The 27,259-nt window shown below is 38.9% G+C and overlaps 1 protein-coding gene across 7 annotated transcripts in view; it reads left to right on the top strand.

The window, feature by feature from the left end:
• The window catches only part of Rin2 (Ras and Rab interactor 2), a 227,062-nt gene extending 209,876 nt beyond the window's left edge, over window positions 1-17,186 (top strand). For 6 of the 7 annotated variants that reach the window (XM_071608695.1, XM_071608694.1, XM_027921930.3 and 3 more), the window contains 4 exons: window positions 3,904-4,209; window positions 6,230-6,361; window positions 11,665-11,828; window positions 15,216-17,186. In XM_071608695.1, the coding sequence (XP_071464796.1) occupies window positions 3,904-4,209; window positions 6,230-6,361; window positions 11,665-11,828; window positions 15,216-15,539 (926 nt within the window). In that variant the 3' untranslated portion in view covers window positions 15,540-17,186. The other variant, XM_071608696.1, reaches the window with a different exon arrangement.
• Window positions 17,187-27,259: the final 10,073 nt, after the last annotated feature.

Genomic DNA, 27,259 nt, shown 5'->3' with positions numbered 1-27,259 from the left:
TTTCCTGTGTTCCTCAAATCACTTCTTACTATTTCTTTAGGAGCAGAACCTTTGTTTTCTCACTAGAAATAACAAACTGGGTCACAGGTCTCTCTTTTCATTTGACTTCCCCTAAGCCTTCCTTAAATTTAATAAATATTGGTGGAGGTAATAATAGGAGATGCCTGAAAAAGAATGAAGAGACCAGTTTTATTTTAAAATTGTGATCTTTTAAAAAAATTTACTTTAAGAAAAGTCTAGCACTGTTACTGAATGGACCTGTTTTGGCCGCCATGCCGCATGCCCAGCACTAAAGCAATGAGATTGGCTGAAGAGAATGTTTATTAATGAATTGGCCAAGGGAGCTACTCCATTTGCTAGTGATGAGGAGATGGAAACCCCAAGTCTCCAATATGCCTCCCTGAGGATTAGATTTAGGGGTATAAAGAAACAGGGTGGTCTAAGTTGTGGGGACAGGTGATTGGAGACAGGGATAAGTGAAATTGTCAGTGGTCTGTGGTCAAAGCTTATGAGTTTTTGCAGGATGGGTGTTCTGAAAATGGCAGCCTTGGTGAGTTCTGATGGTAGAGTATTTGACCCTCAGATATCAATCCATGGAACACCTGCTCAGGCCAAGTGAAGGGTCACTAGTTTCAACCAGTTTGAGCTAGACAAGGCTACTTGTGAGTTCCTGAAAGATAACTTAATTGTTACCACAGTAACCGTACCTCAGTGATATTTTCCATAGTACAGCTATTAGGTGTCTATTCCATTATTACCTAGTTAAGTGGCTTCTAAAACCCATGAGAAAAGCAAATAACCAGAAGCAAGTTTTTCCTTCCATTTCAGTAGTAGCAATTGTTTTTTCAGTTTAGGTTTTAAGACAAGGACAAAGATCGGCATCGTTCCCTGGCAGCAAGAATGGGCTGGCAGTACAAAGGAGCCAACCCATTTGCTAGTAATGAACTCTCTGTTCGTCCCATCACCCAGGAGTAGCTCAAAGCCTTTCTGAGATGATTCTATTAACACTGGGGCTCAGAGGTGACCAGGCTTACTCTGAAGTTAAAAGGTGCCCTTGGAGTTTAAGGTGAAAATACAGGCTGGTCAGGAGTTGTTCATTGATGTATGCATGTTTATTGAGATTTAACTTGCATCCATAAAGTGCATAAATTGTAAGTACCCAGCTGCACATAAATGATTTTTACACATAAATGTGTACACTCAAGTAGTCACCACTCAAATCTAAAAATACAACATCCCCATCACCTCCCAGCAAGTGTCTCTGCACCCCCTCCCTGTCAGGTTCCTCCCCAAGGGTAACTGTCACCCTTACTTCTGATGCCAGAGGTGAGTTTTGCCTGGATTTTAGGTAGATGAAATACTGTAGGAGATATTCTTAGATCTGGCTTCTTTCACACAGTATCCTGTCTATGAACTTCATCATCTGCATCTGGAGCCATAGTGTGTTTTTTTTTCATTGAATAAACATATTCCATTGTCTGAATTCCACTGTATGAATATGTATAATGTATCCGTTCTGTCAGGCAGCTCTTGGGGTTATTTCCAATTTGAAGCTATTATGAATAACACTACTGTGAACATTTATGTATATTCCTAATTAATCATCAGCATGACTTTTGCCCTCTCTTCTTGGTGACCTCATTCTAACAAAGATAGGGAGGGGTCGCTGATAATCAGGAATGTAGCTTCCAGAATCTTTGAATGAGAGAGAAAAAACCTGGTGAATGTTTTTTTTTTTTTTAATTTATTTTATTTTATTTTTTTAGTTGTAGTTGGATACAAGACCTTTAATTAATTTATTTATTTATTTATTTATTTATTTTATGTGTTGCTGAGGCTAAAACCCAGTGCCTTGCACATGCTAGGCGAGTGTTCTACCTCTGAGCCACAACACCCTGCCCCCCTCCTCCTTCCCCTGTGAATGTTTTAGAAGAACCTTGAACTTTAGAATTAAAAGACTATTTACTGGGGCTGGGGCTGTAGCTCAGTGATAGAGCACTTGCCTCGCATGTGTGAGGCACTGGGTTTCAGCCTCAGCAACACATAAAAAATAAATTAATAAACAAATATATTGTGTGTTCACCTACAACTAAAAAAATATTAAAAGAAAAAGATCATTTACTATGAAAAACAGTGAAAAACTGTTTTTCAAATAGTTGTATGGTCTCAAGCAAGCCATTAGATATTTCTGAATCTCAGTTTTCTCATCTGAAAAATGGGTGTAGTATTAGTGTTCTGCAAAAGTGTTGGAATTGTCACAAGGATTAGATGATAATGAAGTGAAGTATATAGATGGAGCTTACTCATATGAGTACTCAATATTAGTTACTATTACTTTTTTATCATAATGATAACTTACAGTCAAAGATATTAAGAAGTCACACAAACTTATTAACACACAACAACCAATGCAAATCAAGTAGTCTATTTTAATGCCAGGTGTAAAGTGAATACATAGTTCTGCTTTTCTTCTTACTTTATAACTTCATTTGCTTCAATCTTGATTTCTATAGTGATATAAAACTCTATATTTAATCAAAGAGCTCTCTCAATCAAAGATGATATGGAGGTAGAAGGAAAAAAGAAAAACCTGGGCTGGGGAGTCTAATCACTGCATTAACTTCTGGACTCAGTCTTAGCTTTGGGGTATAGGAAAATTGCTTTCAGTATTTGTACATCTGGCAGAGATTTCTCTTTGTTCCTGGACCTTCTAATAATAGGCAATAATTTGGATTCAATATGATCTGATTCAGTGTCAAGAATTCCAAAGACCCAAGAGATAAGCCAACTATTTCCAATCTTATAAGTAAGTGAATCCATTGGCTTTTAAAATAGAATCACATTCAAATGTCATATTTCAGGAGCAGTCATTGCAATCGAACTCAGGTGACTTTGATGTGATGTAGAAATGTGAAATTAAAAGGCTAGTGTTGGAAAAGCCGGGAGCTTATCATTGTATAAATGACTTTCAGCCTAGATCTCCAGATTTATGGTATTGGCAGTCTTAGACTCTCCAAAGAAGTTACTCTAGTGGATAGCCAGCCACAAAGGAGGGGAAGAATAATACCACCCACACCTAAATATCTTTCCTAACTCTGAAAGAAACACACTTTAAAATTTTCTACTTTTAATTTTGAAATCATTTCAGACTTACAGGAAAGTTGCATAAATAATACAGAGAAATGTCTTGCTTTCCCCCAGATTCCTCAATTTTGCACTTTGCCCTTGCTTCATCCTCCTCCTTTGTCTGTGTACACACACACTTTTTTTCCTGACCATAGAGAGTAAATTTCAGACATTTTGTCCCTTTGCCCTAGATAGTTCATTATATATTCCTAAAAACAAGGCCATCTGTCCCATAATTCCAGTACAATTATCAACCCCTAAATTCATATAGAAACTATGTTCACACTTTTACCTAATCCACAGTCTTTGTTCAGATTTCATCTAATGCTCCACTGATATGATTTATAACAAATAAAGGAAAGAATGTTTTTGCTCCAGAATTCAATCCAAGATGTTATATGTAGTTGAATTTTCTTCCTCAGAAAATATTTTTTAGGAATCTTGAATCTATACTAATCATGAAAATAAAATCCTTCTTTTAAAATAACACATTCGTGTGAAAGTAATTCAAACAAATATATTTGGTTGTACTGATTTTATGCAAGATATTGTTAGAGAAAACCCTCTCTTCCTGGCTCATGGAAAACAAAAACAAACAAAAAAACCCGTTGCCATGTTAAGTCTGCTGGTGCTACGTGCCATCTGTTGGGTTCTTAGTTACAACTTATCTACCCTCTAACCAATGTGTGGAATTGCAGATGAGCATTCCCTGAAAGCAGAAGTTGCATTTCTTCTTTCTTTAGACTCTGGTCACAGTGGCTGCACTTTCTTTGGCAGATGTGGTGTTGGAAAAAGCCATGCACAAGTGCATCTTGAAGCCCCTGAAGGGTCACGTGGAGACCATGCTGAAGGAGTTCCACATGGCTGATGGCTCATGGAAACAACTCAAGGAGAACCTACAACTTGTGCGGCAGAGGAATCCCCAGGAGTTGGGAGTCTTTGCCCCAACCCCTGATTTGGTGGATGTGGAGAAAATCAAAGTCAAATTCATGACCATGCAGAAGATGTATTCACCAGAAAAGAAAGTCATGCTGCTGTTGAGAGTCTGCAAGCTCATATACACTGTCATGGAGAACAACTCAGGTGAGGATGCTGAAGTCCAGGGATTTGTTGCTTCCTGCCAGACCCATGTCAGGATTTCTGATTCCCTATGTCTCCTCCTTTTAGTCTCTTGATTTCACCAAGCAGTTCACAAAAATAAAGTTACTCTGGTACCTATCAAATGAGTCACATGCCAACTAATAGATTTTTACAAATAGCACCAATAAATGTAAGTGGATAAGGGTAATGAGATTTTTGTGTAATGCTGATTTAATTAAAGATTTAGTTCAGGATGGTGGTAATGATTCAGTCGCTGGGGTCTAGTTCCAGATCCTCCCTCTGGGAATGAGTTCACTGAGAGAACTTGTCCATCTTAATCAACCTGCTAAATTGCAGTTTCTGCATCTGGAGTTGGATATGGCCCTTTCTTTCTTTCATAAGGTGATAGTTGAGACACTGCATTGACCCACATGGAGTGGCAATATTGACAATAATCATCACTATATTTTAGCCAATAAGGGGCCCTGTCAATGATCTATAGCTTGAGTCAGAAACTGAGAGCATTCAGTAACAATGAGGTTTCATTAGAATCATCCTGTTGGCTGGCCCCTTCTTTGATACAAGCTGAAACAATGTAATTGGAATTCACCAAAGACAAGTAGGAAAGTAAGCCCTTGGATTTCCCCCTTGCTATTTTCCACAGATGAAGGAGAAATGAAGATTCATGGGTAGTGACTGAGCCCTGCATTGTTCGAGGTCTTCTGTGAGCCTGTAAATCTGTGGATGATTATTACCATTTTTATTTTATTTTTATATTTTTTTGGAGGGATTGAACCTAGGGGTGCTCTTTCACTTAACTATATCCCAGTCCTTTTTATTTTGAGACAGGATCTCCCTAAGTTGTTTATGGCCTCACTAAGTTGCTGAGGCTGGTATTGAAAGTAGAATCCTCCTGCCTCAGCCTCCCAAATTGCTGGAATTGCAGGCATGCACCCCCATGCCCAGCAATTACCAACTTTTTTTTTGAAATTGCTTAGTGGAAAAGCAACAGAGAGAAATGCAGGCTCTATTAACCTCTGCTTAAGTAGATATGAATATACATGCACATTGCAAATTGTTGAATTAAGAATCATTACAATCTGAGCTCTTGAGCTGGAAATGATAGTTTGTGAACATTGTCCCTAAAATTTGTAAGTGTATTTCACATACAGGAATAAATTTTCTAGAATTCCTGAGATCATTTCTAAAAGTTGCCCCAATAATCTGCACAGGATTATGTTCTTCTGAAGCACTTCATGAATGACGTTTTAGACAGAGTAATTTTTTTATTGTGGGGGCTTGTCTACTTCCTGTAGGAAGTTTAGCAGCATCCTGGATGCTATTTGTAATCTTACCTTCCAATTGTAACAGTGAAAATGTCTCCAAACTATGTCCATCACTCCCTGGGGGGGAGCAAAAGCACCCCCAGTTGAGAACCATCCTTGTAAATAAAAAAATAGAAATAATAACTGGGGTTTTTTTTTTCCTATTTATTGCTGCTAATCAATGTGTATCTCCAACATACACTGAATTGGCACATTTAAACAAATTAGCTGTGTTCTTATATTGAGTACAAAGTAAAATTTATTCCTGATTTGAATTTGGTCTTGCCATCACATTTATGATTCAGGTGCACAGAAATAAAATAGAAAATCAAACAAAGAATTGGCAGAATAAATATTTTATAAATGTTTAGTAATATGACTGGCTAAAAGGTAAAATGTTCAAAGGTAAAACATTCAAAAATATTGCTCTGTCCTAGTGCATAACTTTATGCATTGAAGAAGGGAGGAAATTTGAACCATGTTCATGGCTCCTAGACATTCATTCTGAGAGTGCCAGTAAGGGTTGGTCTCTCCTGTCAGCAGCTGGGAGGGTCTCGGACAACACAAGATTCCAGAAACACCCACCTCTGTTTATAAATAGCCCATTTCCTCAGTATGACTCCCTGCTGTCTAATAAAAGCAGCAAGTAGGATATGAAATAAAGTTGTTCCTCTCTCTCTTTTTCTTCTCAATCCCAGGGAGGATGTATGGCGCTGATGACTTCTTGCCAGTTCTGACCTATGTCATTGCTCAGTGTGACATGCTTGAATTGGACACTGAAATCGAGTACATGATGGAGCTCCTAGACCCATCACTGTTACACGGAGAAGGTAACATGCTTTTGAAAAAGTTGGAGGAACTGGGTGGTTTGTTTTTTTGTTGTTGTTATTTTCATTTCATTTTAAAATCTGAGATGAAATTCACGGAGGGTAAAATCAACCATTTTAAAGTGAACAATTCATTGGCATTCAGTATACACCCAGTATTGGGCAACCACCACTTCTTTCTAGCTCCCAAAGACCCTTCTCACCCTAAAATAAAACCCTGCACCCATTAACTAGTCACAAAGGTACTTTTTTGACATTTTAAGGCTTAACTGCAATTTTAATTCTTTCTTTATTTAAAAGTATAGATAGACTTTTTTCTGATTATAAATTAATAAATATTCATCACAGAAAATTTTGGAGTCAGAAAAAAGAAAACCACAAAATGCAACCCTGTTATAATTAATACTTCATTGAGATTGGCTAGTGACAATAAAAAAATATCATTTAATAGAATAAATGTCATTTTTTAAAGCAATGGTTTCTTTGATTCCAGGAGGAAGTCATAAATATTTTATTAGAGAGTAATCTCATTGTCAGAAAAAAATGGTCATTTTTTTTGCTATTGAATTGGTGAAATAAATGAAAACCTGTTTTTCATTTTTAATCTTTTTTAAATTTTGTTTTTTAGATTAAAAACATCATTAATTTTCTTTCCATTTCAAAAATTATGTCAGTCTATTGTTAAAATAAAAAATACAGTGGAGTAAGATCTGGGTGATTTGCTTTGAACTTATGTTGGTAGTTCAGGTTCCTCTTGGTGTCTGCCTAGCCCCAACATGTTTTAGCAGAAGAAATTCCTTCTCTTTATACATTAGTAAAGTGTTTTATCATGGACATAATTTGGATGCTTGGCACTATGGCTCACAGCCTTGAGAACAAACAATCTCTGGGACTCTTGTGTGAGCTTGTCTTTCTAAAGGAGAACAAATCAAGACCTGTGCACTGTGAATCCTGTTAATCCATTTTATAAATCCATGGGAGAGTCCAGACAGACCCTGAGGGTGAGGTTCTGTTTTCTTTTTTCCATTGAGTTTCAGTCTGGGCTGGAGTACAAAGGTCCATGTGCTGAGGGACTTCCCAAGGGCATGTGTCACCCCAGCATTTTCCAAGGAGAGATCTTAAATGCATTTTTACCATGGTGGTGGTGGTGGGGGGGGTGCACCATCCCGTCCCAGTTGTTAAATCCATTGTGTTATCTTAAATGCAAAATGGCCTTTAATGTCCTCAGTCATCAAACTGAATTCCCTAGATCTCAGTTTTTCTATCAGAGGGACTCCCCTCCCTGGAGCCCAAATCATGCCCATTCCACCTGCCCTAGTACTGACTCAGGATGAATGATGAGTGTCTTCTATCCTATCTGCTATCCCAGACACAAATGGTCTCTGTCACCCTTTTACCCTCTCTCTTGTTTATGTCTCCTTATTAATATTCTTAACCATGGATTCAGACACTCCATAAGAAGCCACTAACATCCTCTCTACACCTTTCCTTCTCTGGGATTGGACAGAAGGGGAAACACATGAGGCTTTGTCCAGCCACTGAGAGAAGTGTTAGTGTCAATGCCATACTTTTATTTTTTCCCACTGTGTTATTACTGCAATTTGTTTTTTTTTTTTGTTTTGTTTTGTTTTTTTTTAACTTCAATCATTAAGTTAATTCCAGTAAGATCTAGAAGATCTCTTGGGGCTTGGGGAAGGGGCATGCCAGTCTCACTGAGAAAATCACCATTCTGTTGCTGATGATGAATCCTCAGGACAAACAAAAGGCTTACACCTTATGGCCCAAGGATTGGGACAACCATTTTCTACCTCCTTTTCTTCCTTGCATTGCCTCAGAGTGAGCCACTGTTGCTGACAGATGGGCAAGTGACTGTCTTCACCTCCAGGGATCCCACATGAGGAAAACACAAGGACACTAGCAAACACACAAAGGGGCCCATGAGTGTGTGCAGGAAGTAGAGCCTGTTTCTACTTCTCTGTGTCTGGGCCTTTTTGGCTTTACTCCTTGGGGCGCCCAGGCAGGCAGGCGGGTTAACTGTGGTTACAGACCAGGCTTGCACAGCTTCTAACTGCAGCTCTGCAGACTTAGAGAAACCGCCAGCAGCCTGTTACAGATCTGTCGCTTCCTTGGCTTGCCTAGAGTCCTCTTTGGTTTGTGCAGCAGCAGCCACACGTCTTTTCTGCTGTTTAAGCAGGTACTCCCATTTACGGGACAGGCGTCATAGAATCCCTTCGAAACACACAGTTCTTATGGTCGGGTTATAGTTTTGCTGAAATTGAAAACCTTCCTCTAATTGCATCCACATGTTTGAAAGTGTGGTCAATTTTGTGCTTCCAGCATTTTCAGTTTCTCCTTAGTGGCCAGAAGACATCAGAGCAATGGAGTCTAAAATCTAAAGTCCAAAGAAACCCTCCTCCACCCCCACAGGATTATAGCAGCCTTCCAAGTCACAGCTCAAATACTGGCACCTCCACACAGCCTGTTTTGATTACTTATGTCCATATAGATTTCTCCTGAAATCTTCTGGGTAATGTTTACTCTCACCAGCGACCCGCAGACGAGATGAACTGGGTTCAAAAGAGCTAAGAAAACAGCAAAAAAGCACAGGACACAGAAGTAATTTTCATATCGAGGGTGGGACTGCTCTGCGACCTTATAGGTCAGCTTCCAGGCTGGAAAGAGTTCTGGAAAAGAGAATCTCTTTATTTTTATGGGGGTGGAGGGCTCACAATGGAGTTTCAATAGAATGTTCTCCAAATAGGGCAGGAGATAAGGTTTCAAGGGCAGAGTCTTGCTCTGTGATGTCTTGTGGTCAGCAGATTGATTGACATCTTGGCAAGTCACACCCATCTCAGGTTCTGTGTGGGATCACAGGCAGAACTGAAGGGAAGGCACACTTGCATCTCGCAGCCCAGTCAGTATGCAATGCCAGACCTATCTCCTGAACATGGCTACTGTGCGCATAGTTCTCACACAGCCCGCTTGTGACAATTTACATTTTATTCTCTTCATTTCTCATTCAATCACTTGCTAATTTGTCCTGGAGCAAATATTTAGTAAAAATGAATAATCTGGATTCAGCATTTTGTGGGGGCTGCCCTAGAGAACTTTCTCCATGGGCAATAAGGTCAGGAAAACGCTTAACTTGGGCTCTGGGCATATCTCAGTGGTAGAGCAGCTGCCTAGCAGGCACTATATCCAATCTGTAGCACCTCTCTTTCACCTGCCAAGAAAAACTCAACATATTATAACCATGCATGGAAAGCATATTGCTCACAGTAGGCTAAATTATGCTGCAGTTAAAAAAAAAATCACCTCCAAATTTCCATCAGTGACCTGAAAACAACAAATACATTTTTCTTTCTCAAGTTTATGTCTGATGCAAGTTCATAGGGTGCATTGCCTGTGATCCCAAGGGATAGAGTCATTTACATCATGCACATTGATTAGAGAGTGTTATAAAGGGTTTTTGCATGAGTAGTTAAATACTTTGGCCATGAAAGTACCACTTCTTGGGGAAAAAAAAACCAAACTCACCTAACCACAATGCTCTGTTCTCTGCATGAATACATTTCGAGGTACATTTATCTGTTTTCTTTAATACATTTATAGATTTCTGGAAAGCAGGAACTCAGATTCTATTTCTTATGAACACACTTCCTGCTTTGTGACTGAATTGGGCTCATGGTAGAGATTCAATGGATATTTTGACAGAGAATGTCTCTAAAAATAAAATGCACTGTGCCTAATCAAGACATTTTTAATAAACCTCCAAGGCGCCCCCTAGTGGCTCTGTAGCACAGAATTTACAAATTCTTCTAAGGCCATTTCATTAAATTTTAGAACAAAACTGATCAAATTATGTCTGATGCATGTATGAATATGGCATAATGAATCCCACCATTATGTACAATGTATAATTATGTACAGTGTATAATGCACTATGAAAATTCGGAAAAAATTTTAAAAACATGAACAAATACATATTCATCTCACCATACTATAAGTCTGTTAACAATTCTCAGAAACACAAGATTATCCCTAAATGTACCATTAAAGGAATGTCACTTGCTTTTATTTGTAAATCATTTTCTTAAATGTCATATTATATTAGTCTTTTTGAATTAATTTTATTGGTGAATTATAATTCTACATAGTAATGGGATTCATTGTGACATATTCTTATGTACATATAGTATAATTTGGTCAATTACATTTCCCTTTCCCTCCCTCTTTCCCTCCCTCTGGTCCCCTTCCTCTACTAGTCTCCTTGTATTTTGATGAGATCCCAACTCCCTTTTATTTTTTCCTAGTTCTCTAGCTCCCATATATGAGACATTAGTCTGTAAGTAAGGATAAGAAAAAAATCTGGAGGGAGAAACTATTTTGAAGTACTCATATTTTTGTGAGCACACTTGTTAAGTGCTGCAGTTCTTTCAGAGTGTACAGTTCACTTACAGTTCAGAAAACAGTGATTTCTAAAAGAAAAGCCGAGGAGATTCGCAGACAAAAGTAGGTGATTCTGGCCTTGGAACAGTTGACCCCACCCCCTCACCTGCCTGATTTTGTCCCCACCTCCCTATCAGGTCTCAATACCCCTGACCTTTTCTGGCAGACCATTTTCATAATTACACTTTAATAATATAGAGGTTTTGTCTGTTTCACCTTTGGGAATGGAAATTCCATCAGTGGAAACAGAAATGTTGTCAGCTCTCCAGGGCTCCCCCCGTCCTGGCACAGGCCCGAGTCACTCCATAGGTGTTTGTGAGATGCATGTGTGAAATTCATGGATGAAGGAGTGAATGATGTGTTCTCCTGCAATCCCACCAGGAAATGCATGTGGAAGAGATGAGGAAATTAAAGTCAACTCTCCATGTCCATAGGTTCTGCATCTGTGGATTCAACCGACCATGGATTGCAAATATTTGGAAAAAAAAAATTTAAAGTCTGTACTAACATGTATAGATTTTTCCTTTATCCTTATTTCTTAAAGAGTACATTGTAACAATTCCTTACTTAGCATTTACATTGTATTAGAGATTATTTAAAGTATATATACAGGAGGGTGTGCATAGGTTATATGCAGATACAATCCTATTTTACTTATTTTTCTTTCCATATACAAGGCCATTTATTTTGATATCCAAGCCATGGATTTTGATACTCAAGGGAAGGATTCTGGATCCAATCTCCTGACGATAGCAAAGGACAACTGTATACACTATGGCTTCTAACATTAGAGCACCTTCACTGTTACTGCCAGAGTATGAAGCTCATGGAGAACCCACTTTTTCTGCTCTTTCCAGGAGGCTATTACTTGACAAGTGCCTATGGAGCACTTTCTCTGATAAAGAATTTCCAAGAAGAACAAGCAGCTCGACTGCTCAGCTCAGAGACCAGGGACACCCTGAGGCAGTGGCATAAACGGAGAACCACAAACCGGACCATCCCTTCTGTGGATGACTTTCAGGTATGAAACTGAGTGCCCCAGGGTGCTTCCTCTATCCTCTAGGGAGACAGAACTGGGTCCCCTAGCACATCCTGGCTCAAGGCCCCAGAGTCCTTTCTCAGTTGAATCATCTGATGGAAAGGGGATATTTTAAGCCACCTCTGACCTCGTTGTTTCACTTCTTTTTTTTTTTTAATTTATATGAACAGACACTCTTCGACTTATGATGGGGTTACGTTCCCCATAAACCCATAGTAAATTGAACATATTGTAAATGGGAAATGCATTGAATACACCTAACATGTTGAGCATCTAAACTTAGCAAAATTGTATGCTGTACAGGATTGGTTGTGTCCCCTCATAATCACCTGTTTGACTGGCAGCTGCAGCTCTTGGCTGCTGCCAGCATCATGAGAGGATCATATCACGAGTCTAGGAAAAGAACCCAATTCAAAATCCAGGCTGGGGATGTAGTAACTCAGTGGTAGAGCACATGTTTACCGTGTATAAAGTCCTAGGTTCAATCCCTAGCACACACAAAAATCAAAAATAAAAATAAAAAATTCAAATCTCAAATTGCAGTTTCTACTGAATGTGAATCACTTTTGCACTATCATAAAGTTGAAAAATCATTAAATCAATGGTTGCAAGTCCAGGACCACTTGTGTATATAAATGGGTTTGGCACAAATTTTGCTGCCCTTAAGAAAACAAAGTCAAATTAAGGCAGGACTTCTCGCAAAATGTTCTGCCTGGGTACTGAGTACCTGAGAAGATAGGAAGTAAAAAAGGAAGAGGAAGCACTTGGCATGGGCCTTGGATATTGTATTTCATCAGGAACCAGCAGCATTATGAGCTGCAATTTGGCTGGCCTCCCTTAGGGAAGAAGAGGGGTTCAGTGATGACTTCCTCCTCTCCTTCCTCATTCTCTCCTTCACTTACTGAATCTCAGTAGCAGAGGCTATGGTACTTGCTCAGGGAACAGAACTGGAGACAACATCTGATCCAAGTCCTGCTCAGGTCTCCCGATAGGAGTTTACATGCCTGGGAATGTGGGATTTTCAATGAGCTTGTTTCTCAGAGAGTAGAGGTGGATTAAGGCTTCAGAAATCTTTCTCCAACACAATTTCTGAATTACTTGTCATCTATAAAATGACAGGTAAGTCTGCAAACATCTTTGAATAACATTTTGAAGGTTTTGAGTGAAGTCTGCAAACATCTTTGAATAACATTTTGAAGGTTTTGAGTGGAATTACAAAACCCAATTGTCCTTTGTTTCTATGGGCCAAGTGGCAGGTTTTCCATCAGGAAACTGGACAGTCAAGACAGATGTCTCTTTATGTCCAGATTCACCTTCCTTTGCCTCCCCCGCCTTCTTAATGGTCTGAAAATAACCTAAAAGTATATTTGGTTCAAAGTCAGCTATTGTTGAAAGGCAAGATCAGCATGGTCTTCAAGATTGCAGTATTCTCAGAAATTCCTTCCAGACACATAAATCTAAAAATAAATAAGTAAATAAGAACACATACCGTGTGTTGCTTCTTCTGCCCTCTTGGGTTGTTTAAGAATATTCATGTGCTAAGTGATTTGGTACATGCAGATCCCTGGGCTATTCTATATTGGTTATACAAAGAGGGCATTCCTGAAGTGCTGTACCTTCTGAGAAGATCAAAAGTTAGAAAAGTGCATTCTTCCTTCTCCCCACCTGCCACTAGACCTTTCCTCCTGTCATCTCTATCCATCTGTAGGTCACCAGATACCACACAGCCACTTCCTTCAGCACCATTCCCCCAAATCCGTTATCTTGCTTCCTTTGAAGATGAACACCTTCTCAGAATATAATTCAAGATGGAAAATGTTAGCACCCATCTCAGGGGTAAAAACAAAAACCCAGACATGTAGTTCTACTTGGAACTCCTAAAGCAAATGTCCCAGACCTGGATATCTCCTCACATTGGAAGAGGGAGTACACTCTAGTGGTAAAAGTGGAATCATGCTGACTCTGCCATTTACTAACTGTGTGGCCTTGGGCAAGTTACTTAGCCTCCCTGTGCTTCAGTTTCTTCTCTGGTTAAATGAAGAGAATGTAGATGTCTCTCACCAAGTCCTTTTCAAGAGTCATTGAGTAAATGCATATAAAGTGTTGGAGCCAAGTTATTAGCAGGATGGGTGGGGTAGGTTGGATGGAAGAGTCGGGTGGGGTCTGATAGAATATGGACACACTCTAAAGAAAGACATTCAAGTCTGTGCACGCCCCACTCACTCCTCTCTGCAGACTCATCAGCTGGCAAATGTCCTCCCTAGAAACAGACATAAAACACATCTCACATGTGCAGAAGACATCATTGTCCCCAAGAGCCTTCCCTGCTGTGATCCCAGCTAACCTTCATGGCAACCATGTGAGAACCGAGGCAGAGAGCATGCCTTCCCCTTGCTCCTAGGCAGGGGCTCCAGATAGAGAAGGAAATGCATGTGTTTCCTAGATGCAACTCAGATATAAGTGGGTGTTCTCTACTTTTATCTGGGAACCGCACTCTTAAGGAAATGGAAATTGAAGGAGTTATCTAGGGTCACAGAATCCAGGAGAGTCTGGCATGAGTTTCGGATTCTTCACGTCTCATCTGTGCTTTGTGTTGGGCGACCACGGGTTTATTGTATTCCAAGACGGTGTGCACCTGGCCCCCATCAAGGTGCCACGCCTGCAGATGTCTCATTTTGCTTCTCTGCAACACCACTTTGCACTTAATCAGCTCCGTCTCCAGAGTCTTCTGGCAGAATCAACATTCTCCTCCCTCTGATTTTTTCCAGATTATACTCAGAGCCACTTGGCACCTGGTGTTAGGTTGAACCACATGAAATGCCATTTGGGGAGCTCAAAGAATGGTCAAACATGGGTGGTTTCTTGGGGTTCCGCCTAACAGTATTGCCCTTGCTTATGCTGCATAGAAGAGTGTGAGAGGAAGTGAGCCTGGTATGTGCTGTTGTGTCTAGATTTTTTAAATCTCTTCCTGCTGGCTCCTGGTTCAGATTCTTCTGTTGTCTGGTGTGTTTCTCAAGCTGGGAATAATCCCAGCTTTGGATGTGGTTCACATTCTTACGCAGGGATTTCTTAAGCAGGCTTTATGAGGGATACTGACAAGATGAAAACCAGGGCTGAATGGGCTTCCTGTTTCTTCTATTTTCAGTGAGCTCAAATGTGGCAGCTCAGTCCATATAGTCATCTTCCCCACCATCCAAATTCAGATCAGCCTTGCAGTGTGAGCTTTGTGAACTTACGTTAGACATTGTGATGAACCAGAGCCCTGAAATAGCTCACAGGTCCAGCCTTTCATTTGCCTCTCGTGATGTGACTTATTGCTCTGTCTGGTGTTCCCTTCTGAATGTCTCCAATGTCTCTTTCCACCTACAGAATTACCTCCGTGTTGCATTCCAGGAGGTCAACAGTGGCTGCACAGGAAAGACCCTCCTCGTGAGACCGTACATCACCACTGAGGATGTGTGTCAGCTCTGCGCTGAGAAGTTTAAGGTGGGGGACCCAGAGGAGTATAGCCTCTTTCTCTTCGTTGACGAAACGTGGCAGCAGCTGGCAGAGGACACTTATCCTCAAAAAATCAAGGCTGAGCTGCATAGCCGCCCACAACCCCACATCTTCCACTTCGTCTACAGGCGCATCAAGAATGATCCTTACGGTGTCATTTTCCGGAATGGTGAAGAAGATCTCACCCCCTCGTAGAAGCCATGGGGGACTTCCTGTGGATGCATCCAAAGGGGAGCTGAGAGCCTGGCCTTCTGGTTGCCACGAGCTTGAGCTTGGAAGGCAGTCACCTCCAGGAGGACCCCTTGGTGCATTGACTAAGCCATCCGCAGGCTAACTTAGCCCAGGGCATCTTTGGCCACGTTGCCCATGAAAGGTAGCTGAGGTTGGTAAAAATAGTAGGATTCTCCTCCTACAATGCAGAGTTGCATTTCACGGTTCAAGTGTCCTAAAATTGTTTGCTACCTGCCCCTAGCCAGGTTCTAGGTTGGCTGACATGTGTGTATATGTGCTGAATGAACTTTTAAGGTACAAGCTCTTCTCTTGAATTCAACAGCAGGTGTTTGACAAGACTGTCCGATGCAGTGCGTCAGGTACTTCTCAGTTCTGTGGATGACTCCATCTTTTCTTCCTTTTTTACTTTTTTTTTCCTTTCTTTAAAAAAAATTTTTACAAAGAGCCTTTGTGTTTTTATATATTTCATAGAAATTTTTATAGCAGTTGCAGGTAAACTGTCAGGATTGGTTTTTAAAATATTTTTGTAACTTTAAAATATTGTGTAATTATGCATGTGATTTTAACATTTAATATTGGAAAAATAAATCTCTTGCTGGATTTGAGAGTATTGCATTTTAAAAGTCTCTCTTCTGTAACTGGATGTTTTGGCAACTTTGTGGGGAGAGACTGCTGGATTTCTTAAAGCAATGTATTCCTGACACTGGCCACAGAATGCCTTTGGAAATTTGATGTACTGTTATCTTGTTCACATTTACTGGTATTGTGCTGTTTGTTTGTTTGTTTGTTTGTTTGTTTAAACAGGTGATGCTGAGAATAGGAGAGAAGTGAATGTAGAGACAGGTAGAGAGAGAAATACAGACTCTAACTAAGGACTGAGGAGTGTAGTCTGCTGGTTCAGGCTCTGCAGGATGTAGGAAAAAGAGTCAGAATGAACCACCTCTGCTTAAGATACTGTAAATATGCAAGAAGATTTGGCAAGAATCTATTCCACTTGTTATCCACTTTTGAAAACAATTTTGAAAATCCCACACATTCAAAAAAAAAATCAAGGTTAGCTCTCCCTCCCCCCACATTTTCACATAAATCAAAACTAACAGCATACAATTACTTGGAACAGAAACCAAGAACAAAGTAATGCATAATGTAACTTTTGTTGAGTTAAATAAGATGCTGTTGGGAAAAGAATTTGAAAATGCACCAAAAAAACAAAACAAAAACACCCATCTGCATTGTAGAATGTACAGTGGCTGGGGATGCAGCTCAGTGGTAGAGCACTTGCTTAGCATGTGCAAGGCCCTGGGGAGCACCATCAAAAAAATAAGTGAATAAATAAATGTCTAGTGAGGTTAGATTTAGGTTTTATAAAACCAGTTTGGGGTGCACAAACTAGGAGAGTCGTGTATTGACGTAACAGGTAGTTACAAAAACATGTTATTGTACTGTGTAAGGGTGCAGAGTCATCTGATAGGGTGGGCTTTGTACCTTGTACCTTTTCAGCCGTGGCTTTTGTTAAACTAGAAGTCTCAGCACGTACTGTCTTGTACATCCTTATGTAAATGATTTTTAAATGGAATTTTGCACATAATACATTGTAATACTGTACCGTAATCCTGTGTGAAAATAATTTTTGCTGTATTCTTTGTCTTTTTTTTTTTTGAGAGTCAGAATATAATCAGACCCCACACTATGTCATGTAAATCTGAAATCCCAGCCAGCATTTGTGGTTAGATAATCTATGGAGAATAAACAGAAACACATTTTTCAGAAGCTTGTGGATCTGAGACAAAAAATTAAGAAGCAGAAGAGAAGGGAAAAAAAAAATCATCCTCTGCCCTGAAAGGGTTTCCACAGTACTTGGCTTAATTGTATCCAGAATAAATCATAGTTAATCTGAATGCGGAGTTAGCTAGGGCCCTGCGGACAGCTCACTTTGTCCTTAGGCCACCTTTGTAATGTCTTGGCTGAGTTCAGCTGGTTGCAAAATCAACAAGGGCGCAGGCCTGGTTTTCTTTGCTGCACTCTCCCCCATGTTTGGAACCATGCCTGGCAGATAATCAGGGCTCAATAATCCTCGTCGACTGAAGGAAGGAAAACACAGGTTTAAAGAGTTTATATTACCATCATAGGGTAGCTACTTAGATCAGCATTGGGGCTGAATGAACACCTGCTTTTGATATTTACAGTGAATTAAAACAGGACCCCTGGATCCATTCATCCAATTGTTCTTCCTTCTCTCCAAATTAAGACCATCACACTGTCCTGGCCCTTAGAAATCATTAGGCTGTTGATAAAAATGGGTCACGACGTCTGGATTTGGGGCAGTTTGAGCAAGAGAGAGAGAGATCAGAACAGGAAAAGTTACTGTGAACAAAAGGACACATCACGAGATCGTCCCTGGTTTTGTCATTGGGCAATGCTTCCCTATCAAAATTTCAACACAACATGTGTCTTCATTTTTTCCCCCCACGCAGGCATTTCTCACTTCTCAAATTGCCAGGAAACAGACTCTGGAAGTTTGAAAGAATAAGAGGAGAGAGTAAAAATATACATGCTGGGTGGAGGGAGTGGAGAATGCATTTCCAAATCTAAAAATATATTTTAAAAGCTGAACGCCAGCCAGAGGAAGGGATTTTGTTTTTGATCTTGGATGCACTGCCAAATACGCCCCCCTTGGGGACACAGGATAGAAATAGAAACTCTAAGTCGTACATATCATGTGGAAGTTACAACTTTAGATCTGTAAGAAAACACAAAGGACAGGAAACCCAGCCTGATGCTTCCATTCACAAATCTGGTTTCATCTCCACAGCAGCCCTAATCTTCATCTTTTGAAACAGACCTGAATTAGGTGAGCCTTCCAATTTTTAATGGCATGTCTGATTACTTCCCCCAAAGTGTAAGAGGCCTGGCACAGGAGACTTTGAAGCACACAGGGCACAGAGGGCATGGTATTTTAATCATCTGCCAGTATCTGACAGTAAAATCCTGAGTGTTATAATTTTTCAGACTGTTTTCATATGGGTGGATCTGAGACCAAAGTGACTTTGCCATTTAGTGACTCCTAATCAGGTTCAAATATGAAAAAAAGAAATCATATAACATTGCAGAATCCTAAGCAGATGATGGGGAAAGGAGAGGGAGAAGGAAAATAGTTGGCATTTGTCTCAGGAAACAGGTTGTTTTTTGAAAAAGATCTATTTTTTGACATCAAAGGATGGGTGGTGGCTAACACAAATTTTTCCCACATGAATACTGACTTTGCTAGAAAACAAGGCATGGAAGTTTAAAAATACATATTCAGAAAGGTCAGGGCCAGAACCCTTTAATAAAGGGGTAACTAAGGTCTGCTCTCAGAAATCTTCACCACGGAACTCTGGTTGGGGTGAGGTAGCTGGAGGGAATGGAGCAGCTTTTTGATTCTGAAAAACTCTTCTGTTCAAAAGGGGTCTGAGACTCTCAGAATTATATTATTATATCATAAGGGAGCCTGGGTATTTCTTTTGCCTGGACATATTAGAACAGGTGTGGCCAAGCTCTTTCTCACTGTCCTTAGGTGAGTTGGAGGTGTGGAGCTGGGAACCTGACTCCCAGCGTTGGCATTCAGAAGGGACTGCCCCTCTCTAATAGCCCTCGAGTTCCTGGGGACATATCACTACACACAACTGGAGGCATTCTTCAGCTTGGACCTCCGTCTTCCTGCTTCTTGAACTCTAGTTTGTCCTTTTTCTCATGCCTACCCCCATGATGACTCTCTAGGCTGGGGTTTCCCTCTCATAGCAGGTTTTAAATGCATTCCAATGCTCCTTGCTGGGACAACAGGCTCTGACTTGCCCCATCTTTTTACAACTGGATTCTTCAGCTTTTCAGAGACTCGATTGTGGACCAGGCCCTGCGGCATACATTACCCCCACACCCTGTCTGTCACTAACTCTTAGTGTCCACTGTTCCTATTTAGACAGGTTCTCAGCTTAAGCAGCTGTCAAAAGACCACAGAAGATGTATTTCTAGTATGGCCCCATCCAGTAGAAACATGAATCCAGTCACGTAGGTAGCCTTAAAATTTCTGGAAGTCACATTAAAAAAAAGCAAAGAGAAATGAGCAAAATCAGTTTTAGTAAAAGATGTGGATAACATCTATTCCATGATATTCCAAATTTTGTACTTCAAAAATTAATCAAAAAAATGTAAAAGAGGAATTTTACATTCTTTTATTTTTTATATTTGTCTTCAAAAAATTGTGTGTGTCTTTTATACTTATAGGATATTTCATTCACACTGCAGTCTCAAATGCCAATAGCCCCAGTGCCTAGTGGATACCATTGGATAGTGTAGTTCTACCATACTAACTAGGAATGATTTTAAAACTTTTTTAAAACCCTGTATTTGTATATAAAATAAAATCACCTCCATCGGTTAAATCTACAAAAGAACATACATATGCATACTATCAAACATAAGTACTTAACTAGTAGCTAAAGATAATAATAACCATCTTGCTTTGTGCTATTTTGGATCTTAAATGGCCCCAAAGGCCCATGTCCATGGTAAAGGTTTGATTCCCAGAGTGGTGCTATTGGAAGGTGATAGAGCCTTTAAGAGATGGAGCCTAAAAGGAGGTCTTTAGGTCATTGGGAGTACATCCTTTGGACACTAGTCCCTTCCTTTCTCCTTTCTCTATTGCTTCAGGGCTATAAAGTGAGTGGTTTTGCTCTGCCACAAGTTCCCCTCCAATTTGGCATCCCCATCAAAGTCCTTGAAGCAATGGATCTGCCTGATCATGGATGGAACCTCTAAAACCATGAGCCAAAATAAACCTTTTTCTCTTTATCACTGATATTTGTTATAGTAAAGAAAAACTATATCAGGGTGCTGTAAGGCCAGCATGAATTGATCCAGGCCAAAGGCTTAGAACAGTACCTAACACACCATAAGCACTATGAAATATTAGGTTTTATTATCATTAGATGATCTACTGCTTTGACACTTTCCTACTACAGTTTATTCCTAATTCATGTTATTATCTGCTAGTTTCTTATGACATAGAAGAAAGGCAGTGATAGGTATCAAATTAAGAAAAACTTATTGGGGTGGAATGCCCAATATGGGAGGATCAAAAGTAAATGCTGTGGTTTAACTTTGTTTTTGCTGTTGATGATGGTGATGGTTGTGGTGGTGTGTATGTATGAAAGAGAGATAGAGAGACAGAGAGACAGAGAAAGACGGCGGTGGGGGGCGGGCAGAGGCCACAGGAATGCAGGTTTTTCCCAGAATTCCCTCCTGGTCAAGAGCATCATCAGGTGCTATTGTCAGTGGTAACTTTTGCCAAGAAGGGGAAAGGGGGGGCTGGGGTTGTGGCTCAGAGGTAGAGCGTTTGCCTACCATGCGTGAGGCACTGGGTTCGATCCTCAACACCACATAAAAATACAATCAAGATATTGTGTCCATCTATAACTAAAAAATAAATAAATATTTTAAAAAAAGAAGGGGAAAGGGAGGGAGGGAGATTGCAAAGATGAATCTTGCTGGTTTCCCAGTCATGGCCAGAGTGAAATTTGAAAGCAACAATTTTTGCCCCCAACAGGCATCTAAAGTAATGCCTACCAGAAAACAACTGTTGTTTAGATTTTTCCCATATTTTATTTATTATATTAACTTTTTATTTAGCTATTAATATATGCATTTATAATATTTTAACAGAATGACTGTTAAAAAGTATAAATTATGCCTTACCAAAAATAGTAAGACAGTTAATGGAATTACTTCTCATTATTTCTTTTGTCCATACTTCTTATTTCCTGCCAGTACTACAAATTATGAGAGAATGAGCCAGGTCGTCATTTCAGTCAGTTTTTTTATCTTTCTTTTTTTATCCTTCTTTTCTCTGTAGTCTATTGGTGTATAATTGCATGCAAAAAAATAATAATGCATCCATTATGAACTAAAAGAAAGAAAAACAAGAAAGAAAGTTGATAAAGGCTCTTTAACAGATCAGAAGTAAATATGAAAGTAGCATAGAACAGTAAGAAAGTTTCTATTTATCACTAGCACATGAAAGTACAACACTTGGTGAATTGCAAAGGGTTAACAGATAGTTTTAAAGTTTCACAGCTGAAGATAAAGTCCATTGACCAAGCCTCCCATCTGCCAGGAGTGTGTTAGAACTCTCAGACTTGCTGAGTCAGAATGCATGCAAAATTTGGGCTGGGGATGCAGCTCAGTAGTAAAGCCCTTGCCTACCATGTGTGAGACCCTGAGTGCAATCTGCAGCACCACAATGAAACAAAAGACTAGAATATGCATTTTAACAAATTCCCATCTGATTTATATTTGCAGTATAGTTTAAGAAATACTCTTTCAAGATATATGTGGGGGCACTGGCACTTGTACAGCTGAGGCAAATATATAAATGTAGTAGTTGTCTTGCTGTTACAACCTGGAAGAAAGAAGAAGAAAAGAGGTTGTGATGCTTATTAAAAATCAAGCATAACTTGCTTAAAATCACCTACTTTACCTATAAGAGGCTTAAAATGCAAATGTGAGTAAACAAATTTTTATCTCATAGTTATGCATCATATTCTTCTTGCTTTGATAGGGGAAAGGGCATGGGGAAAAGACTCTAAAAATGAGGAGGGGTCACTGACACAAACTTACTGTGATTTTGCCAGGCGTTGTGAGTCAGGAAGGCCTTTCTGTCTGCACCAGCTCACACACGTGTATGTGTGTGCATGTCCAGGGACACAGTCATGTATTCCCAAGCAAGCCCCTCTGGAATCACAACCAGTAGAAGACACACAGGAAGAGAGTGGTACATCTGTAGAAGGCCTCCATTTGTCTGGGTCATCACCATTCCGGAAAATCCAGAGTCCTCATCATCCTCAGATGATGTTGGTTAATTCTCATGATTTCACCTTCTCTTTTGGTAAGGGAGGGAGGTATTTTTGAAAAATAAAAACAATACATGATTTATAGAGTCAAATATTAGAGGGATTTAATGGAGATCAATAGGTCCTGTTCCTGACTCCAATCCCATTTCTGGTGCCTCCTTCCCTAATCACATCTCCATCAATGTCTTCCATTATTAATTTCCTTATTTTTTAAAAAACTATGCTTACATTGTTGCTTGTTGATTTTTTTCCCATTACTTTCAGGTGCCATACTACATAGGTGAAGACTTAACCTTTTTTTTTAAAAGATTTTTATCAGTGCATTATAGTTATACAAAATAGTGGGGTTCATTTTGACATATTCCTAAATGCATATAACATAGTTTGTGCTGAGATTTATCTTTCTTAAATAGTGTCTTCCCCCCAGGGCTACCTGGTCATTTTATTGGGGTGATGCACAAAATGTGAAGATTTGTGGGGCTTTTCTCTTGGGTCAGGTGGTTGTCCTCACAACAAAATTCTCTCATATTCACCTGGGGTTGCAGAGAAGGTTAAATCTAGCTGCCAGCATTATTAGACCTAAGCAGGCAAGGGGCTGCTGGGCTTTCGCCTTTCAGTACTCCAATTTGTTTATATAAATTAATTTTTATTGGTGCATTATAATTATACATACTAGTGGGATTTGTTGTGACATATTCATGCATGCACATAATATGGCCAGTTTCATTTCCCAGACCCTTGCCTTTCCCTCTCCTCTTCTCTCCATATTCCTACTTTGCCTCACTCTCCATTTTATATTCTATTGCAAAAGAAGAGTGAGACAAACTTGGAATGTCATCTGTCTCCCCTTTGCCCTTTGCTATCTGTGCCCTGAGCACAGGGCACAGTTTCTTGGTCTCCTCAGGAAAAAGGGTCCCCATCTTCTCCCCTCAGTCATACCTGCTGTCTCATCCCTCAGCCTCACCAGATTCTGTACCAGAAATCAATTTTCAATTGCCTTTCTGCCAGCAGTAACTTAACTCTTTTTTTTTTTTTAACTTTCTACTAAATGCATTTTTAGCATCCAAATTGTTGTTGCCCTGTTTCATTGGCTCTTGTCTCCTCTTCCAATCTCTTTGTCTTATGGATTTAGGCCTTTTTAAGAAAAAAAAAATTCTTTTTAAATTCTCTTTTATTCTTATTTTAGTGAGGTGGTACAAAAGAGATGTATACAGCCTGCCTTGCTTAATTGAAACCTGTCATCAGTTTTTGATTTCCATGGTGAATGCATTTGTACATCCAAATTAGCAAAACTTAAAAAATAGATTATTATATTTATGGTCAGGGCCAATGCTTTCATCCTGTCCAGTAATTGTTTTATAATAATAAAAAAAAACTTTTAAGTGAAGGCACCCATCCATTTAAGCTGTTTTATTGTCAAGAATGTTGCCTAGCACATATCGAAATATCTATTTACAGTGCACTTTGTGCTTCCCCCATAATCTGAAAGAAAAGAAACAGAGCAATAACAGATGAAGCACTAAGCTGTTTGCTTGTTTTAAATGTGGAATTTTGCAATGATGGATGTGAATCTGGGTCAGCACTATTTACAGAGAGCACATGGTGTTTTGTTTCAATGAGCAGGAAAATGTTTTGTGATTAAATGTGGTAAAAGCTTGTAGTTTTTTCCAACTAAGCAGTAAAAAGAATTACTCAATGTAAAATGATAAATAAAAAGTTCTATGAGTCATCTTTAATGTAGGGAAAATGTGCAGCTGGGACAGAAACTATGTTTTCCTGCATGTTAAAAATAAAATTGAATGCACTGAAATGGAAATTGATAACAGCAGGTCTGAGAATCCCAAATAACTGTGGGTCTCACAGGGACTTTAAGGTACTTGTACTTCTCAAATAAAAATATTGAAATAGTGGCAACAATAATGTAAAGTACATTTTTAAAGTGAGGTTTATTAAGATCTAACTTACACTCAGTCAAATTCACTTTTGTGGTATACATTCTATGAATTTTGACATACACATTCAGTCATATTGCCACCCACCATTATGACCAATCCCATTTTCCCCTCCTCAATTCCTAGTGCTCTCTGCAACCCAGTCCCAGGCAGGCACTGATTTATTTTCTGTTCCTAAATTCTGTCTTTTCCAAAATGCCATATAAATGGAATCATCCAGCACACAGATTTTTGACTGGCTTAAGTAGTCAGGTATAGTTTTTATATGAACATAAGTTTTTATATTTCTGGGCCAAATGCCCAGGAGTTCAATTGCTGGATTAGATGGTAGTTATATGTTCAGTTTGTAAAGAAACTACCAAAAAGACTATACCACCTTACATTCCTTCCAGTTATATACGAGTGATTCAGATTTTAATTTGGGGGTAAGTTTCAGTGATAAACTGCTGAAATTTTCAGAGATTAACTAGGTTTAAAATGTATATATTATAAAAGTGTTTTATTTCTGGAAGTGTTGTAATTAATGACATTCCAGTATAAATTCACTCACAAAAGAAAACAAAACAAAACAAAACACCTCATGTTGGCCTTATTCTTTTTCCCCAGAAACTTTAAACACAAAACAACAATGGAGCAATGATGTTTACAAAGTTCTGGAAGAGAGAACATGGAATTCATGAATATTCAGTCAGTATCCCATTCAGGCCTTCTGAACAGTCAGGGGAGCTAGAGGATCCCAGCATCCAGGAGACAGGAGGAAAAACAAAGTCAAGCAAACACAGGGGAACAAAACAAACAAACAAAAAAACCTCCGTAAAGAAACCCAGTCACCCATTCATAAACCAAAGTGAAGAATGGAATGGGAAAATTCTAATAACAAATGGCGATGAGTGTGACATCCACTCAGTTATCGATTTAAAACCAAACTAGTGAGAGACACAGGAGTTGTAACATAGATACATAAATCCTGAAAAGTGACAATGATACAAACAACATACCTAATCAGAAGGATAGAGGAGGTGATAAAAAAAACATATCAACTCATCTTTCTTTCATGACTGCGTCAGCAGTGAACTCAGTTCAAATTTGATTTCAATCTCAATGATTTTCATTAAAGGGTTGAAATCATATTTCATGCATATACATATTACATTCTTAAACTTAGAGGAAACTTTTAGGTATCAATATTTCTATGTGTTCAGCAATCCCTTTGGTTTTCATTCTTTTTCTTCTGCTGCTAAATTCAAGGAAAATTTTATTTTTATTTTTTGTTCTTTTTAAAGAAATACCTCTTATTTATATTAACCTATACAATCTGAACCCCCTTTTTTGTAAAAGTCTTTCTTGATCCCCTTAAATTACATAGAGAGATGTCTGAAATTCTTCAAAGATTAAAGCTGGCTTGTTCTTGGGTGGTAAAATGTTGAGTGACTTGTTACTTCTGTCTTTGAACATTTCCATATGTCGTCAACTTCTTAATATGTGCATACATTCCTTTTATATTCCTTTTATTAAGTCAGCACAGGCTTCAAAAATATAAAGTATATATATATATATATATATATATATATATATATATATATATATATATATTTGTATTTGTAAAACTCCACAAAATTATGTCACATGTACACTCTTCTGGCTGGTGCACAGTAAGGGAAAAGGAAGGTGGCTTCAAAAGCCACATGCATCTGATACAAGCTACTCATTGGTGATGTGAGCAACAAGCAATCATTCCTGGGCTGCTAAAGTGTCTATGGCTGAGTCTACATTCCAAGATTTCAATTCTTAAATATGCCAAATACTTCATGCCATTGATTTTCCTTAAAAAGCACTTAGATGACATGTAAAGCTGGCAAGAACTGTTCTAAGTATTTTACAGATATTAACTCATTGAATCCGCACAATGGTCCCATGAGATAGGTACAGATTCGAAATGATTTAATTGAGAATGTGAATACCATTTGTAAACTAAAGATGACAGTGTCTTCAGTACAGTCAGTATGCCACCTTTTTCATTCAGCTATTCAACTGATACTTGCTGGACACCTACTGGTCACCCTCTGAGGTGCTAATTCGTAGAAGATGCTCAGCTAAGATGTTCATAACAGCTTTAAAATAGGTAGACGCAAAGGGAGAGAAGCAAGTTCCAGCTTGTCTCCAGGATATACTCTGAGCTCTCATGCACGTTCTTTCTTGTCATTGCTATCATTATGGGATACTTCTGTCTTTGAACATGTCCATATGTCGATCTCTGGCTCAAAATGATAATTCTGAATTCCAATTTCTATCAGTGGTTGTAATCTAATGGCACAAAGCATCCAATACCCTCAGGTCTGCCTTTGTGTTAAATCCACAGAATTTTTTTAAAATAAAAAATCCTATGTGTTATATCATTAGTTAAATAGTTACAAAGAGAGCTATAAATCTCTGATGTTTATAGTGTTATGTGTATAATTAATAAATCAGAACCAGAGAAAAATTATGATAATCACCAAAACTTCACAACTAATTAAAATTTAAATCAATTAAAATTTAGTTCCTGTCAGAAAAAACTGTGAAACACTTTGACATGACCAAAACAACAACAACAACAGCAAAAAAAAAAAAAACAATAAAGGATAACTGGGTATCTTGTTCAGTAGACCCTTCTAGATTTTCTCTTTTATTGTCTTTTACCTATTTTACAAATCTGTAAGTTGTAGAAGCTGTAGGATATTAGTAGTCATGAAAATTATTATTCTCCACAAAAAATATAAATGTATCATATTGTGTCCAGTGGAGACACACTGGATGACTGAGCAGTCAACATTGACCAATTTTACACCTATCCATGTATACATTT

This window comes from Marmota flaviventris, chromosome 2 (assembly GCF_047511675.1).
Source record: "Marmota flaviventris isolate mMarFla1 chromosome 2, mMarFla1.hap1, whole genome shotgun sequence".
NCBI classification, from domain to species: Eukaryota; Metazoa; Chordata; class Mammalia; order Rodentia; family Sciuridae; genus Marmota; species Marmota flaviventris.
Note: the sequence above shows the minus strand (reverse complement) of the source record. Positions and strands in the feature narration are given on the sequence as shown.